The sequence below is a fragment of the Vanessa cardui genome, chromosome 26, assembly GCF_905220365.1.
Source record: "Vanessa cardui chromosome 26, ilVanCard2.1, whole genome shotgun sequence".
NCBI lineage: Eukaryota > Metazoa > Arthropoda > Insecta > Lepidoptera > Nymphalidae > Vanessa > Vanessa cardui.
Window position 1 is genome coordinate 2,755,041 of NC_061148.1, and position 20,012 is coordinate 2,775,052.

General features: G+C 33.3%; 1 protein-coding gene across 17 annotated transcripts in view; it reads right to left on the reverse strand.

Annotated features, from left to right (window-relative positions):
• LOC124540859 (serine/threonine-protein kinase MARK2-like) overlaps window positions 1-20,012 on the reverse strand; it is a 167,620-nt gene that overhangs the window by 53,559 nt on the left and 94,049 nt on the right. For 11 of the 17 annotated variants that reach the window (XM_047118625.1, XM_047118624.1, XM_047118630.1 and 8 more), the window contains exon 2: window positions 11,369-12,325. The exons of the other annotated variants lie outside the window; for them this stretch is intronic. In XM_047118625.1, coding sequence (XP_046974581.1) covers window positions 11,369-12,181 — 813 coding nt within the window. In that variant the 5' untranslated portion in view covers window positions 12,182-12,325. The remainder of the gene's footprint in view (window positions 1-11,368; window positions 12,326-20,012) is intronic. 17 annotated transcript variants of the gene reach the window in all.

A 20,012-nucleotide genomic window follows, 5' to 3' on the forward strand; every position in this document is an offset into this window, starting at 1 on the left:
TTGTACAACAAATAATTACAGTATCCGAATAAACAGACCAAAAAATTTCCAAAACAACAATCAAATATTGACGAATAAAATGATCAAAGGAAAAACCTTTTCCAACAAAATCGACGATAAAATCCCATTGCGTTTTGTCAGATATTTACAAAACCGTTCAGAAGAGCAAACAATGGCACGCTAAATGGATAATTTGAACTTCAGAGATTTTTATCGATGTATATAAAATACGGTTTCAATCGAGAAAAAAATGTATACGATTATATTTGACCCTCACTTACACGATAAATCAGAGGTAGGCTTAACTACAGATTCGCAAACGTCTGGTATCTGAAGAACTTTACTACATCCCGAAAATTGTGTAGGAAATACAAACGCGTATTTTTCAAATGTTTTACTAAAAAACAGCTACCAAAGAAACCTCTCTTTAGCTGAATACGTAATATTTTCAAGGCTCGGAGTATTAGCTAATAAAAAAAAAGTTTCATTAATTATGGAATTCCACGATCGTACCGTGAGAAAAGTTTTACTTACATAAATTACTTTTTTTTAAGACTTGATCGGTAACCTTCCCCCCGACCGACGCGCGCTTGTCCATGGCCCATTGTTTGTTCACAATCACAGATTTATACAATGCTATTTGCACATGCAGAAATCCGAATAGTAGTTTATTTTGGGAATGCGCTTCGAAATTCAAACGAAGAATAATAGAATCTAATACTATTTACATTCGAATTGAAAATATTTGTCGCAATCTACGTCATTCTTTTTCATTCGCTCTGACTGACGGAATTCCTATTAAACAAGAATAGCTTTCTATTAACTTTCCTATCGTCATCTCCTTCTTAATACTGTTAAAGATTCTACAGCCCTTTTAAAACTTCATATGTTTTGGTACTTTACATTGCATGATTTTTAAATACAAAATTGAAATATATTTATGAAGAAACATCGAATCATAATACTTTTTTATTGTTTGTCATTACTCTATCACAATAATATACATTAATAAGTACGTGAATTTCCCTCTTATTTTTTAAATTGTAAGCGAGTAAGGCTAACACACTCATCTATTTATATAATTATATTATATATTAGAACATATCCAAAACTTAATACATACATTTTATTGTTATTGGTTTAGCATACTTCGTCGTCGTACATAACGTCGTCAAACTAGTATAGATAGATTATACCCGTATGTTAGGACTAGCAACAATTCGAGAGTTATATCTTCAGACTCAAGCGATATACAATATCAGGTAAAGGTGACAATAACTGAGACAGGGGTTGAAGCGCCCTTCAGAGCACGACACACCCTCAAGACGTGAAGAGGACTTGATGAAGGATTGTGAGATGGATTACTTATTGATAAAATCGAAACTCGTCCATCGAACAATGACCTTTAATTAAAAAATATGTAGTGATCACAACTACGATAACTTTTTATATAACAATGCTTTATGCATTTTACTACGGACATCCCACACTGAATAGCTTAACAAAACAATGAAACATCGATAAAATTAATCGACTATTTTATCGTATGGAAAAATATCGATATATTTTGTAAAGGGAAGTAAAATCTATCAATGTATTCAGCACAGATTAAAAGAATATTAAGACAGTATAATGTGCAACTATCGCTTGGCAGAGCTAAAAGCAACGAAACAGAGATTGATTAGACTGCAACTACTTCAAGTATTATTTATTAACCTGCAACGATTTTAAATATTGATGTCGGTAGAGATCGTTAACCTTTAAAAATCGAATTTATTCTATTACCAGCTTTAACTATGAATATTGGAGGTAATTATTGAAACTGTCTGTCTCCTTCGTTCGAATGACAAATCAATTACGAAAGAAAGAGAGAAAATAATATTAAACATTTATGAGTAAGCTGTCACACATTGTAGCTGAAACTTATAAGTTTATGTCAAACCAAAGACGTTCATGTATGATTTGCCTTTAGTACAACTTAGTTAAATTCTTTATATATAAAATGTTTAGTTTAAAACAAAAATTTCATTATTATAATACAATTTGCAATGACACGTTATCAATAGGATATAAATATATGTCATTGTTTCGACAGATTAATTAAATAGTTCAAGAGCTTTGTCGGTTATGGCATATCAAATTATAGTCTATGAAAAAGAAAACCAAAATATAGACTAATTTGGACTTATTTGTTTGTGGCACTAATTCAGTTGAGGAGCTGAGTGAAAAATTATCCTCGTTTAATAAAACTTAACGCGTTCCTGACCTACAAAATAAGTAATAAATACGAACCGGCTAACGAACCAGTTATAAGCACCACCTAGATCTTATTAAGGCATGTAACATTTTAGAAAATTGATATCAATATTTTACAATAACTAAAAAGTAAATGAGCAAAACACACAAAATGAACGTAACAAACAAAAAGATCAAACATGAAAACAAAAAAAAATAATAATTTCGTCGTTCGATAATACGTCCTAACTGACAACACTAGTTCACATCACTATTACATCCATCATCCTAGCAGGAACCCTTACCCTTTTCCTGGCCATGGTTACAATTTAATCACAAAAACAATTAAAAACAATCGCCATACTACGCATCCGTAACGGACGTCCGTTCGCGACGGTGTCCGAAATCACACTGCGGGAATAGCGGGGTAACAAGCGCCCCATTTTTTTTAAACTTAAAATGCAAAGCGTCTCAACATCATTTGAGTATGCAAGGGAAATGCATCTTTAAAATAAATGCGAAAGGATCATATTTAAGTGCATACATTCTTGTAACATAAGTGGATTCTAAAGGTGCGAATGCATTTCACCCCACCTAAGTTGCGTCACAGCGGTATGCTGGTTTCCTTTTGGTTTCTTTTATTTTGAATTCACAACGAATTTTTATTATTAATAAAAGTATGTATAGCATTGTGTTTGAATCAAAAACTAGCGATACTTTAATTGCGAGTACACTTTTAAAAGTTGTTACAGTTATTTTAAAAGATTTTTATAAACAGATTTTATCCCTTCCTACTAATACTATAAATAAAAAAACTTGTGAGGATGGATGTATGTATGTTTGTTACTCTTTCACGAAAAAACTACTAAACGGATTTTGCTTAAATTTAACAGTAATATAGGTTATACATTAGAATAACATATAGGCTACAATTTATAACTATTTTATAGCACTCAATCGTGTGTAGTAATCGTGTAAAGCCGGGAGGAGTAGATTAAAATTAGCAACTTATATACTGTATTACATTTTTGTAAAACATATTTAAAACAACTTACTTTTACATAATATTTTTATTTCTCTGTGTGTAAAACAACGTATTGTATCGTACTGTTTCGCATAAAGAGAATGAAGATCTACTTCTGTAGTTTCAGATGTTACGAAACAATTACAATAATAAATTCAGAAGTGATGAAAAACAACGTCAGTCACAACTGTGAGTACGATCAGTCTAAATAACTTAGTCTCAGCCAAGCCCTAGTTCCAACAGTACATAACGAGTATCCCACACGCGATAAAGGCAATCTAGAGCCGATTGAAATACCTAATGCTCAACCTATATATACGAACAGATATCGATGTTAAAATATTTGTAACGTGAGAATATTCGTATAATATCGGGTACATTGTCGCACACCGGTTCCTCTCTTTCTGTCGCCTGTAATTTGATATTTGTAAGAAAAAGACAAAAGAATATATTTTGTCACCGATCACAATCGTGACGGATTTATTGGTCACTTGAATATAGTTTAGCTATTATGTAAGATCACTCCCAAGATTAAGTAAAGAACTCGACCGCGAAACGTCAATTTTTATTATCTAGTAGTTAGGCGGACGGAGCAAATGTGCCATCTGACGGTAAGTGTTCACTGCCGTCCAATAAAAAATGCGGCGCTATAATTTTTTTTATAAAATTCCCTAAGTCGCCAATACCCCACCGACATTGGTATTGTCCCTTGTGCGTTTAGTTACACCGGCTCATTCACCCCTCAAACATTAATAGTAATAAATATCTGATAAGTGGGTGGTACCTACCCACTATACCACCAAGTACCGCAGATAAATACGGCATTAAAAACAATTATTGTTATGTATATTATTAGAATTTAGTGAGACATATATTTCGACTAGCGTAATTATTTTTATTTGTATTTACAAAGGAGCAGAGACATGTTTCTACTATAAGTTTATATAAACATGGTCATAAGTTTAAATTCAAAGAGTAAGCGTTTTCCCCGAAGTCAAACTAGCACAAACACCACTAACCTACATACTAGACCGAGATCTCTTAGAGTAATGAAACACCTAGACGGTGTCTTATACTTTGTTTCATTTGAATATAATTTAAATGATATGTTTTTTTTGAATTCACAGAAAATCTTTGCTTATGTTATAAATTTCGAATACAAAACTATTATAGTAAATAATTATTAAAATTACGCTTTATAAATGCTATAAATATTTATCTTTAACTTGGCCTGTCAAAAGATTGAATGCTCATGTCAAAAAACAGAGATATAGTCCACATTTTTTTATCAATATTATAATATTATATTGTGGGTAAAAAAGCGGGGAATTAGTAATTGTTGATTTCTGTTCAGGATATGTATATATAAAATTAATAGTACTTCGTTGATATACCATTATCATATTGAAAAAGTGTAGAGAGTAGAATCCACTTTCCAAACCATACTATACCGATATCATAGAGTTTCAAAAGTGTTTTCATGAGACTGCTTGAAATATGTTTTTAATTTTTATTTTAAATTAACTGCATAAATATCTATGTATGCTAGTAGTTGATTTTAACTTTATTCTTATTGTCATATCGATTTGATGCTGAAACCACGAGATTGAAATTGGTATTCTTAAATGGCTACTAGCCAACTCCTCGAGTTTTAGCTCGATTCCCACAGAGTAGTACACGAACAAAAGTAATAGTTTTCAGTCATAATATTAAGAGAATTCAACGATAATACAAATCGCTCTGCAGTGTAATGTGAGCTATGCTGTCAAATTGTGTTGAATAGTTTAAACGGAATGTATATCGGGCGGACCGCACGCCGCTTGCAGCCTGAATAGTGACCGGGTTCTAAATAATCTATAATGATATCATAAATGCGACAGTAACTCTGCTGATGAAATTCGGTATGAAATAATTTTGTGCTGCTGTAAGACCATGGGCTACTTTTAATGCCTAATACTTTGTCGTCATCATATAACGAGAAGGAAGCCGCAGGCTACAACTAATGTTATACTAAGTACAAAATGAAAAATATAGGTAAACTTGAAAAAACTTAATTTATGATAATAATTTATAAATATAAATAATACTCAACTTATTATCATGTAATTTTATTTTCTTCATATAAATTATCACACAGTACAAACAACACCTGCCTCGCCTTCTACCCTTCCATTTTATATTCTAGTAAAGATGACCTAGCTCTATCCCACACTACACGAACCAAACACGGACGCTATCTCAACGCCCTCACTAGTGCTGACTAAAGAAATTTTTGTTAAGCGCATCAATCAATCAAATACGTCAGCGCCTCAACCATAGAATGATAGCGGTAAGCATTTCTAAACAGGGGGGATCGCGTCAGACAGGCTGCCTCTATTTGGGATCGATGAGGTTAACACATCGCAATCAAAAAAAGTATATGTACAAACTATAAATGTAACTTCATATTACGGATACGTATTTTACGTACAGACGAGTCATACAACTGTTTATCCATATGTACAGGTAGACATAACTTCAAACAATACATCAATGTAACGCGTATTATAAACACATACCTACTACCTATAGTTATGTTAACATACATAATATTATTCCACGTCACATTATAATTATCGTCTAACACACATTCTTCACCATGACACTCAATACAAAAGAATAGCAATAAGATGAACGAGATCTCGCAACCAATATTAATACATATCCTTGAAGTAATAAGGTTTATAATCGTGAAAAAAGAATTTTATCATATGATAAGGGTTTTGCGAGGCTTCCGGTAGGGCTTCTCTGCGTCAAAGCGACTTGATACTTACATAATTTATGCAAACCCCTACGTAACGAGTATTTATTGATTCAATATGAGATATTTCATGTTACGAATTTAATTCAAAAAAGTATATGAAGTTATGGCTGAAACAAAAGGAAATAAAGAAGTTCCATTGACTAGGTAGAGGGTTGAGAGGGTGCTGTTGAAGAGAAGCGAAGTGGGGGAGACGAGAGGGGAAAAAAGAGGTGGAACAATTATAAAACTGGCGTAGCTTAAGTTTTGAGTTCACAAATGCATTTTCCATATATATTTTTTTTTAATTTGAGAGGCATATAAGTTCAGATCGGTAAATAAAAGCAAGCAAAGGTAATGTCGCGTGCGTGCGTTGTCATCGGCACTTAGTAAATTAATTTCACATTCTACGAACTTAATGTTATAAGATATTATGTATGTATTTACTATTTTTAAAATTACTATTTGTATGCATTATCAGAAGAAAATATAATGCAACTATTAATATTCTTTCGATAAATATTTAAGACGAAAGACACGCTTAAAAATACAATCGAAAATGATTTTACAAAGGTTAATTAGTACAAAATTTGGATATCCAAGGATCTAAACGATTCCGGACGAGAACTTATTTCTAAACAAATACAAATTTAATTATAAATTACAACCTCGCATGACGAGCTATTATAGCAAAAATTTTATTCCGGGAAATAAAAGGTAACCCAGTTCAATTCATAACTCATTAGGCCAGTGTCCGGCGTACGAAACTAATGAAAACAGCACGTGGAAAACGTTCATAAAAACTATTTTAATTGTGCTAAATTACTCTACATACCTACTATAATTACGTCAGAATATAGCCCTAAGCTTTTGACTTTTTGATCCTTACAGTAAATCCAAAAATGGAAGTACATATTACAATATTCGAAATCTTAAGTAATTTTGAATTATGATATGGAATTAAATTGATTTTACAACTAAATGTTGTAGTACCGGGGATGTCGAGTGTACTGGGAAAGAGTAGTTAGGTACTTTTTTCATAACTATATACAAGTTTCACGAATCGTTCAGGAAATGAAGCCTTCTACGTCGAGTTTGACAGTGATGTGTATAGAAATCGATCCCAGAAGATTTTAGGTGTCAAAAAAATGTAACTATATTATTTGAAAAGGTTAAACGAAAATATGAACGATAAAAAAAAGCATGCAAGTGTTTGGGTGTTGGGTTAAACGTTCTCCTTGAAAGAGTATTGATTGAAACACGGCCTCGGTTTCGAGAGAAGTTTATTTGAAAACAAATCCAAGCTCAGGATTACATCACAATCTCAACAATCGTGACCGTCTCGCCGGATACGTCACACGGAGTGCGATTATTTCGCTTTTACCATATAAAGGCATTGAGATAACACATTTTTGCTCGATTACGTTAATGCGTCTCAAATCGCACCTTTGTTTCGTGCGACAGGGGACTTCATGAATAAATATTCAAAGAGTGTACATTCTTCGGGTAATACAGCACTGGTAGATAATGACGACATTTATCTTTATAGCTAGCTAATTTTTGGTATCGAATTAATACACGTGTTTTTATTATTTGATTTGATTTTAGTAGTTGTGTAAGCACACATCACAATCGAAATTTCAGGAATACAATTACAATTGATCCGAGTAATTTAATTTACTTGATAAAAATCAAATAAAAGTGTTCCGTACACCTAAAACTAAAAGGAAGGAGTTACTTTTACAAAGACTACTAGTTTTTGCCTAACTCCTGACAATCAACCATAAAACTCAAGCGAAGCCCCGAGCGACTCCAAGTGTATTATAAAACGGTATATATATCTATAATGTAAAACATGACCGATTTAAAAATATGTCGTCAGTGAACTCACCTCACAAACATTTTACACAGCTACCCTCTTACAGTCTACCCTTAACAGAACTCGGTTTACCTGTGAACAAACAAAGCATTATTAATATTGTGTTTCGTTGCGGTTAAGCGTTCATAATTGATGGCAACGTTAAATAATCTCATACGGTTACATTATTAAATAGAAATTATCTTAGAAATTAATTAATTATCTAGTCACACCGTGACAAGGAATTAATCTGTGAAAGGACGCATTACGTTATTTATATATTATATATTTTAATATATACTCAGGATGACCTTAATAATATTATGAACTGGTGTGAAGTCAATAGTATGGCTCTTAATACTAACAAGTGCTTTCATATAAAATACACGAGAAAGAAAAAACCGCTTGTCTCCAGTTATTTTATTAATAATGTAACCATAAAAGAGTTATCTGAGATAAGAGACTTAGGAGTTACTATTGACAAAAAGTTAAATTTTAAATCACACATAAACAATATTGTTGACAAAGCTGCAAAGTTCTTGGGATTCATTAAACGCAATACTAAGGGATTTTCTTCCAGGACTAAAATTATTTTATATAACGCTTTCGTAAGAAGTCATCTTGAATTCGCCAGCGTCATTTGGAATCCTTTTTACAGCTCTAACTCTCAACGCGTTGAAGGAATACAACGTGCATTTACTCGACATTTGGCCTTCCAAGCCAGCGGTTTCTCACACAGGCAGCCATACAATCAGCGACTAGCTGAATGTATGGCTGCCTTAATTTATTAATGTCTCTTCGAAATAGGCGGGATATTCTCGATCAATGTTTTTTGCATAAAATTATACACAACAAGGTTAAGTGCTGCGACCATTTACATCGAATATCTCTTACTGTTCCTCGCAAACATCCCCGAAGTTACATAACAAAAATATTCCATACTCCTATCACGAAAACTCGTCTTGGAAAAATGGCTCCGATAGTGCGCATATGTGCTCGACATAATGAATTGACAAAAGTTATACATGGCATTGACATCTTTCATGATAGCTTCATTGCTTTTAAAAAAAAGCTCATGGATTACTTTTTATTAGCTAAATAGTGCGTTACATTCCTGTTATTTTTTTTTTTCTTTTTTTTTCTGTTATATTATTTAGTTATAGTTATTACGTTTATAAACGACGATAGCATAGGTCATTTTTTTTTTTTTTAATTGTATAATATGTTTTATTTTCAACTTTAAACAAATATGTTGACACGATACACTATGAATGTTATGTACACTTGTAATCGATGTACATATCAGAAGTTGTTTTTCTTTTGTTGGATGTAGTGTAAGCCATCAATTAATATGTATATTGTTAGTGTACTTATTAAATAAATAAATAAATAAATATACTCTGTCAGTCTCATTCAATCAATATGTTTAGTCAATTTCGATGGCAGAAGGAGCAAGATAAACAAACCATCGATTTACATATTCCAATCGATTTGATTATAGCCCTGCTACATTATGCACTACAAACAGTTCTTAATGATTATATACTCAAGCACTTATATCGAAAATATTCAAAACGATATGCTTTCACGTATCCATAAAAATACCATAAAAGTAGAGTAAAGTAACATTAACACAAGACCGTAAATTTAACATTGCTGGACTAAGGCCCCCTGTCCCATTAAAGAGAGGGGTTGGAACATATTCCACCACGCTGTTCCAATACGGGTTTGTGGAATGCACAAGTGGCGGAATTTCGATGAAATTAGACACATGCAGGTTTCCTCACGATGTTTTCCTTCACCGCCGAGCACGAGATGAATTATAAACACAAATTAAGCACATATATATTGGCGCTTGCCTGGTTTTGAACCCGAAATCATCGGTTAAGATGCACGCGTTCTTACCACTTGACTGTCTCAGCTCTTGAAAAAGTACCATACATTATTTTATACTTCGATTTTGAAGTCAATTCAGGGTCGAACTTGCATATTTACTCCTACTGACATCGGCATAGTATCTGTAGCCCGATATTAACAATCAAAGCGCTTTACGCAAATAAAAAATGTATCTTTCATTTTCTAGTATATATGTATTGTAAATGCATGTGGACTACGATCATATCATATCATTTTTTCACTAACTCTTCCACTTACAATAACACAAATATAGTCTTAATGAATTTTATATTTAATATATCAATATTAAAAACATCTGTTCGAACTGATCTAGTTAAAATCGTAATACAATTTTAAAACCATATGTCACTGAGAACGCATACAATTTATGGCCGTTGAAAATCGACGCTGTTCGTAAATGACACAATAGTTTTACAATTATACAAAGATTCGATTTATCATTTTCCTTATTTTTAAAAACTTAAGTTCTTAGTGTTTTTTCATAGCTATTATGTATTTAAAACAAAATAACTTGATCAAATTCTACTACTGAATAATATCCCAATATAAATTATTATTAGTTTTCGGAAGATTTTTAAGTCATGATTAATTTTCTTAAGTTATCACTATTTCCACAAGGGGTAACCCTACTGTAATGAATTCACTGTTAATTACTATAAACCAATAAAAATTCTTATTCGGTTCGTATGTAGATAAAATGGTATTGGATCCATTGTCAAAAACAAAACTGTTCAAAAATGAACTCTAACATAACTCTATAAGATTAAAAATAGAGTGCATCGATAACTTCTTAATTAGTCACACAAATTTTATGACATAATCGTATAGCTACTATACAAGAAACGATGTTTAAATTCTCCCCTGTATTAAAAAAAATACTATTCAACTATATCAATGCTGCTTTCTTCACAATTTCGACGGAAACATGTACATGTATGTACATATATGTAAATATCGATAATCGTTTATAATAATATCGATGTAAAAGTTTTCTCTCTTCTGCGATTTGTAATAAGATTAATCATTTTCACTCGCTCCTATTTACGCGTCTGAGTGGGAAGCGAATTGTAAAAATATTTGATAGTCGACGTGTTCTCATACACAAACAAGAGCTTCAATCAAACGAACGCAATCCGCATATTTTAGCACATTTTAGCATCAGACATGACTAATTAACTTTAGCGAACATTTCGATGGAGAATACCGGTAACGAATTCCACTTGTAACAATATTTGCGCTACGTATTCAATATCAATACGTATTGTTGAAACAATGTCCTCCGGCTGCGTCTGTCTGTCTATATGTTCGCGATAAACTCCAAAACTACTTAACGGATTTTCATACGGTTTTCACTAATATACAGAGAGATTCATAAGGAAGATTAAGGTATACAATTTATAACGTTTTTTGTGTGAAAAAGTTGAAATAGAAAGAACATTGTTAAACATTTCGGAAAGAAAACAAAAAATAAATAAGTAAAAGAAAGTTATGTCCATATATCCGCTAGTTATACACATAAAACATGATCTGCCTTGGACGTTCACAATTATTTTACCTGTACTGAAGAGCGCGTCGAGACAGGCGACGTGGGGCTCTTTGGTGACACGGGTTCCGCTCTGTGTTCTGCCAACACCCTGTGCTCGTGCTTCGTTCCGACTACAGAATTCTTCACCCTTTCCATCCTGGCTTGTATCGCTTTCCTGGATATCACTTTGGTCTTCTCGTCCTTGGTGCCTCCGTCCGCCAGCTTCCTCATCAGGCGTGCGGTGACAGCGACCGAGTGCTGCTGCGTGTCGGAGTTCGTTCGGGATAGTCGAGTAGACGGCCTGGCAGCTGGAGCCGCGGCTCCCGTGCTACTTCTCGTACTTTCGTTTCTATTGAACGGTACCACATCGTGCTCCGTATCCGAGTCTGCTGGTAAGTAGCCCCCGCCGCCCACTGAGGATACTCCAGTGCGTAAAAGATTTTCGTGTTCCGCGTACCTCACTCGCTCGTCGACTTGAACGGTACCATTTTGAGCTCTCTCAAGGCCGCGTTCCATTTCGCCGATTTGCCTTTCCAATTTGCGTAAAACATCGTCCGAAGGAGGTGTTGGTCCGTTGTCCTCGGGTGGATCGGTCGCTTGGAACGATTTCAAGTGTATTGGATGAGCTCTGTTCAGTTCTAAGCGTTTAGGAGCAATGCCCGAGGACGTCAGTTCGTATTCGGTGCGTGGCGTTTGGGAAGTTCGTTCCAACATCGCTAAGGAGACGGGGGAAGGTGGTGGCGCACCGTTCACGGTCGCGGTGGGCGAGTCGGGAGCTGGCGACACCCGAGGTGCGCGGAAACTTTTCCGCATGAAGTCCTCACGAGTCAATTTTCTCTCCATTTTAGATTGTAACCATTATAATATAAAAATAATAATATTCACTTAATTTATTAAAAGGCCCATTCGCTCAATCGTTATCACTTTTATCACTTGATATCACAATACACTACATTTATCTATGAGTTCCATAACTTTGATATAAATCTGTAATATAAATTAACCAATAAGCAATTGTAATGCCCATAATGTAATGTACATAAGAGCGTTACAATTGGACTCGTCTTTAAATACATATGAAATATTAAAAACGATGAAAGAAATCGACAATCTACTAGTTATGTTACGACAACGACGAAAAATCAACGACGCTTAATAAACAAATCATTACACATAACCCTTAGTGAGATATTAATAAGGAAGAAAAATGCCTTAACTGCAGAAACAGTTCTAAAATAAATGTAATCAGAGAGAATCGAGGCAAATTGAAGAAGACAACGCAACGAAGTCGTTTACTAAAATAGACCTAAAAATAAATCAATGATCCAATTCATTCATTCACGTAACAAGTTAATCCGACGAAAATCGACTCCCGGAACTAACAATTGATTAGAAAAAAACATACCAGTTCGATGAATTCAATACTGTCTTGAATAGTAAAAACAAAACTGGTTTCAATGAAAGAATTATAATAATTGAAAACATTTAGAGATCAAATTTTTGAAATAGGAACAATAAGTTAAAAAATAAACTGCATATGAACGCATTAAAATATTGTAACTAAATTTTCTCTAAAGTTAATTCTCTACATTAAAGAAAATTTCGCCGAAAGCATTGCTATTTGGGATGGAGCGAGACAGCGTCCAACGGCATCTGCAAAAGAAAGAGACAAACGATAATGTTAGTCTGAGCGATTACTTAAAACCGTTCACCGTTAACCCAAGAGCGGCACATAAAGCTGTCGTAGCTGAGACACCTGAAATAAATAAAACACAAACCGACACCACACTTGTAACAACGGACAAACACAGAGTTGAAGCGACATTTAACGACGATGCACTTGACATTTTCAGAAGTAATCCTATTCAGGTGGAGGCAAAGTTATCGCGGTTACAGAATTACGTAAATCCCAACGAGATAACAGCGATTATAAATTGTCACTGTAAACCGTAGGACAGACTTTGTTAATTTCACAACACTCTATACAAACACTAGATTTGTTTGTGAGTGACGTTATCGCATCCATAAAATTAAAGTACATTTTCAGTAATTTCGTTTGAATATAAATAACAAGCGTTTAATTTTCTATAGCGTATGATCTTGAGTATAATAATAATTTTTAACTTTTTCACCCAAAAAGGAAACACATACATCGTACTCGAGTTTAAAGTATAGCCAAGAAACCTTGATACGAAGCTAGCAATGCAACAGATGGTGACCGCTGAGTCACGTAGTTTTCGCATGACCGTGAAATAACGCACACTAGTAACGAATCGTTTAAAATATCGCATACGATTACTTCTTTGTCTACAAATATATACACGTACTTTTTTACATCTCAAACAGTATATTTTAACATCGTACTAAGTATAATAACAATGACTTATTGTGCAGTTTTTGTGTTAAAATGAAGGACGCGATTTAAAATATAAATACCTACAACTTTAGAATTGAATAACATAGCGTAATTTAGGTACGCAAATTGTTTATTATTTATAAATAAACAAATGCGATCGAAATATTAAATTAATTATTCATGAATAAATGTAGAAACGGACGACGCCGATATAAAACCATTTGAATAAAACACTTGCTTCGTTTAATTTTCCTATGAATGTGAAATTATTCGAGTATTTCTCATTACAGCTGTAAATCAACTGAGCTAGGATGATTCATCTAGGAAATCGTAAACACCGGTTGAAATCATCGGAAAATAATTCAAAATATATATTGGTCATTTTCTCCTCTTGTCAACATTTGGATGGCTAAAAAGCAACTGTAGTAGTAAGATTTTGTCTTGTGGACAAGACATTCGTAGATCATGTCGAAACATCGAGCTCTATCGAATAAAAATGAAAAAAATCCGGTATTTAATAGCTGTCACTGCAGTAGTGTCTTAATCTTGCGGTATTTTTATAACACTTTACCAATCAAATCGCACCGTGGTAGTCAATCATGCTCACAATTCGCTTATATATTTAGGAGCACTAAAATAGTAGCCATAACGCGCAACGTATTAATAGACGTTTGTGTTTAGTTAATTCTATTTTTATCCAGAATTTAATCGAGTTCGCGTGACTCGTAAACGCATATCGTCAGTAATATAAATCTTTCACTCGAAAGTTAATTTCGGCGACCTTCGGAGTTTCTCGGGTAGTAAAACTGGGTGAAAAACTGAACCAATTAAATGTCCGTTGTATAAGTTAAATATCCTTGAAAATATGCTACTAGTGTTGAGAGCAACAAACTTGGGAAGACCTATAAGAACTACGCGTGACACAGACCTGATTAGGGTTGACAAATATTTAAACTTATCTAAATTTTTGCTAAAAATACAACTTTTAGTACGTAAAGGATTTTTTTTATTTTCAGCTATAACATTTAGTTTTACCTTAACAAAGGCGAATTAATTAACATTGTAACGACAGCGACTTCAAAGGACGACATAATGTTACGGTATTCTAGACTGTCATAAACGCAACGCCATACATACGCATTACCTGCCTATAGTACGTAAATTAATTTTCATTTGAAAACCCTGGAGATATTATCATATTACGGCTGAACTACTGGTAATTTTATCCTACGATGTCGTAGACAACGCAACTCGAAGCATTTGCGGTCGAACCGACCTCTATTCTAAAGATATTCATTTTATACTTTTCATATTCATAATAAAATGTTTGTATAAAAATTATAATAGCAAGGTCTCGTGTAATGAATATTATTATATGTAGCACTGGCTGTTCCTAGGGCTTCGTCTGCGTTTAGTGTTAACACTGATCCTCACTAGGGGTAGTAGCGAAATCACATTAAATAACAAATTGGATATCTTTTAGAGATTTTTTCTGATCAAAATAGTAACTCAAGAGAGTAGTTTTTTTTTTAGCTTAGTACTTACAATAGTAGGTACAGATATTGAACATATACCATAGTCACTTGACTGATGAATGATCTGTTTAATTTTTGGCATCAAAATCATTATCTGATTAAACAAAACGGCAACGTATAAACGTAGGCAGAGTAACTACTTGACCAAAATCGTTATACTCTATAATAATAATACTTAATCGCATTAATTCAAGACAAGGTAAGCCGTGTAATTCCGTCCCACGTAAATTAGCGACTTTTAAATGTACATTCGGAGTTCGGACCGAGCATTTTGTGATACCTTTCATATATTTTTTGCAGACGAGACGACCGACTGGAAACCTGTTTTGTTCTCAAACTTTTTATGAAGTAAAAAGCTTGTCTCAGGTTGCTTGCTGGCTTTATTCAGCTAACGTGATAAACGAGATGGCATTATAATCTTAAAAAGGAATCTGCAATAGCCGATTTCTCATTTCCGTTTCGATTTCACAGTCGTTAATAAAAACAATAAATCTTATTTCCGATGACAACTTTAATGGTAGCATGTTAATAATTTACCTTTTATTTTTTTATTAATTAAACTTCAATCAAGTCTGGTTCACCTATAAAGACAGTAATTTTACTTTTGGTTTTCGCTTTACATGATTCTTAGTATAGATAAGATATCAGATATCAGGGGTTACCATTATTCGAAAACGAAAATTTTATAATACATGTAAATCTCTTGTAATGATTATAATAAGTTTATAGTATATTATTGACGTTGTATATCGTACACGTGATAAGTCCAACGACATTTAAACTTTATAAAACGTCGACATAGTGAATCTCGGTGTGAGTCATCGCTGTAGCAATTTCGCACGCGGTCGTTATAACCTGAGTTATAGAGGCTTATTGATGCTCAGCGTTCAACGATTAAGTGTTAATAACATCACTTATCGATGATATAATGTAATTACACGTGAATTAGACTATACATTATTTGAAAATCACAAAACTGAAGATTTGTCGTTTGCCTTGATTTAAATATTCTTAGCGTGATTCAGTAAAACAGTTGGTAAATATTTAGAGACCTTTACGCAAAATAGTGATCGATCAACATGTAGTCCATCTGCGTGGTCATTGCTTTCGTTATTTTACACAGGGTTTAAGGTCCCAACTGTCCATGCTACGAGAACAATATATTTTTAGTATAAAACCTTTTTGCAGAAATTATAACCTATATATACAAATTAATTAAAAACGCCACATCCAATTGTGAAGGTCTTGATGATTTACTTTTTAATTACTTTTGTTTTCATAAGTTTATATTAAATTTATGTAGAGCACGAACCTTTTCCTGAATTTTGTTCTTGTCTTGAAATTTATGTTATTCAAGTTATTTTTTTAATTAATTTGTTTTTTATAAAAGTAGGTTAACTGTTTATTTAACAAATATATAATAAGTAAGATCAAAACAATGTAAGTATATTTTCATGTGTAAATGAAACCATTGAAATTTTATATATAAACTACAAACTGATAGGATTTCTCGAGGCATATTCATAATATTTTCGGAGGCTTTCGTAAAGGTAATAAGTTAATAAAAATAAAATTAGTGCATCTTTCAAGAATCACAAAGCAACCCGCTTGCCGCTCACAACAGAAACCAGAAACAAAAAGGCTGCGGTGCGCCGGAGCATGACTCACGAGCAACGAACCGAGAGTCGACAGCTGTCTCGCTCTAAACGAGTATTTCGTATCGCTGTCCCTTTCGTTTATCATCCATCGTGGAGGCCTCACGTGACCAATACATGAAACTGCGATTAGATAAAACTTTGGTTTTGTCGGCCACCTCGTATTTACTTTGCAAACGGATAGAATTATCGGAATTCAAATATCGTCTTCAGTTTCCAACCTATTTGTTACACTTTTTTCTTTGATATTTATAATGATTGACTTATATAAACAAATTTTACTCAATCGTTCTAATGGGAACGTAAGATTCGGATTTAGCAGGATAAAGTTACAACCATACCATTCGCCCGTACCATACCGGCTTTTTTATCTAAAATTCACTGAGCACGAATAAGCTGATTAAAATTGGCGCAGATTTCATTTTCAGAACCTAGGAATAAAAATGGTAAAATATCTTGATAAAAACGTTTCAGTCCATTTTAGTTCCTTTCAACAGTATAAGTAGAACCAGTCGTGTCTGAGACAAATGTGATAATGCCCATGTAATGTGATAGGTCACAGTCGGCCAGCCCAAAAAGTAAAAGCGACCTCATTAAATATTAACTGAATACTCTTGAAATATGTTCTAAGAGGAGATTGTGATAACAATCATTTGTGTGAAAGGAAATTTCATCTGACATAATTAGGTGATCATTACGTCCATTTAGTTGTCATTGTTGACAATGAGTTTGACCTCACAAACGAAATGGTAATGGGACATTTTTAAAACATTTAATGTTCGCCTACATTTCACACCAATATCTTCAGTCACACCTAATTTCCTTCTTTTTACCTAGATTAAGTAATTTTTTTAAATTTCCATATCAGATAACATTCTAAAATAACGGTACGTAAGCACATCATCAGCAGACATTTTGTCTTCGCACAACTCTCGCTAAAACATGACAAATTACCTCTCGGTGCTCGGAAAGCGCTTACGGTACAATTATTTTCCATTGTTGCCCTGTCACTGGGATCAAAGGGCGTAGAGTTCAGGCCTACCACGCATGCATTTCACGCTTTAGATATCTCGCTCTGGCTCTTTCACTCACACCATCTCCATCATACATTGAAAAGAGACGTTTAATATCCTGAACCTTCTTTTCTAAAGCTTTATACATTTAGTGATTGATAAGATCTATTCTCTGTTGTCGCCCTGTCATGCTTGTCTTGGCTTGTTGTTAACCGTCTCGCACAATTACGTTAAGTAGTAATTTAGACGTGATGCCGCAATATATATCAAATGGCGAACAAAATTGCTTACAGTATGTCAATTTTTTTTATTAAGTTTAAATGTCGAGTTAACGCAATGCTTACAGAGTCGCTCATTGAAATACAAGGAGAAAACAACTGAACATGTCAAAACGGTATAAAAATTGAATAGAACGAGTCATTATGACGCAAGTTAATGTGGGACATACACCCACTTTTAAGAGAAAGTATACGTATACGACATTGGGATTCGAATACGCTGCCTCGTTGTAGAAACTTGAGAAGATCATGTTTAAAACTACGCATATCGATCGGTTGTAAATTTAAAAGGTAAAAATATTTAGTACAGTATAGTATTATGAATAGAAATTGATAAAAGATATAAAACACAAGAAACTGTGTGTAATAACAGTAAATTTAGTATAATCAGGTCGATATGCTGTTGGAGACTTTAATGATTACAATATGCAACGTTCCATTCGTCAATGTTTTGCAACACAAAAAATACATTTCACTATTTCAAGGCCCATCTAAAAAGTGTTTAGAATGAACTTTTAGTTTTATTAGATATTCAGTTGAAATTGTAGTTAATATTTTATTAAAAAGTCTTTATTTAAATCATATTGAAGAAAGTTTAAGTATTTTGTCAAACATTTAAAATGGTTGTTAGGTTTTTAACGCTAAATTTAAATAAACGAACAAAAATTTTCTTTCTTCAAATAAATTTCAAGTAAAGCTGTTTTCCGCATGTACGGTTCGAGACAATGGACGGCTTTAAACAATAAAGAAACAAAAACCCTTCTGTTGAACCATTACTATAATTTGCGCTTATTTTCAAGATTGCACCAAACTTATCCTACTTTTTAATTACTCGTTAAATGTTGTGCAATTTTCAAAAATTTCATGGCTGAAGATAATGGAACTGCATTTAAATCGCGAGACCTAAATGGTCTGGAATCGTTAAACTTCGGACATTACGAAGCAATTGCGACTCCACAGACTATAAATCTTATAAAATTTCTATGTAAGTCTCAATGCTTATTGCATATTACAACACATCGCACGTAATTATACAAGTAACCTTTTCAAAGTAAGGATCCAACTAGATAATATTATGTAATTGATATGAATTTTAAATATTACATTTACAAAGCTAGAATATATCCATCGATTTCTTGTTTATAATAAACAGTGTTATAAAGGCAAAGTAGCGCGTGGGTATCTAATAGTAGGCAGTAACAAGGCGCAATTTACTTCACGGTCTCCTGCAACACGATATTTGATAATTGACTGAGATAATCGGAGCAAGCACATATTCATTATTACAAATTTACGACAATACGGACAATTTTCACGAAAATGTTCCTTTTTATAGGCGTTGAAAAATGCTTTTTTCTACAATATCAATATGGGGTATATGTGATTCCTGGACAGGCGCCAGACTATCCACTAAAAACCAGCGGTATCCTCTCTAACGTAGTGGGAGGCCACGTGATCGATCACGTGCGTGATGCGTACCGTGAAATACATATGTAGATATTAAACAAATATTTTGATACAATTGCGTAATACATGATTATATGGGAACTTTTATAAATTATACATCTTTATATTTATATGTACCTATATATTATATTGTAAGCAATGATAGAACAAAATCGACATCAGAGCAGAAGCATACCCTTTTAATATGTTTTGTTTTTAAAAAAAAATTAATCAAAAACATTCTTTATTCAAATATGCTCGTGAAAGCAATGGGCACAATTAGTGTTGACTTCAATCTAAAGTAACCAAAGTATATTCTAAAGTAATCTACTTATTCATGAACGATATTTTCAAGACAATTAATCAATAGCATTCTCTTGATAATACTATT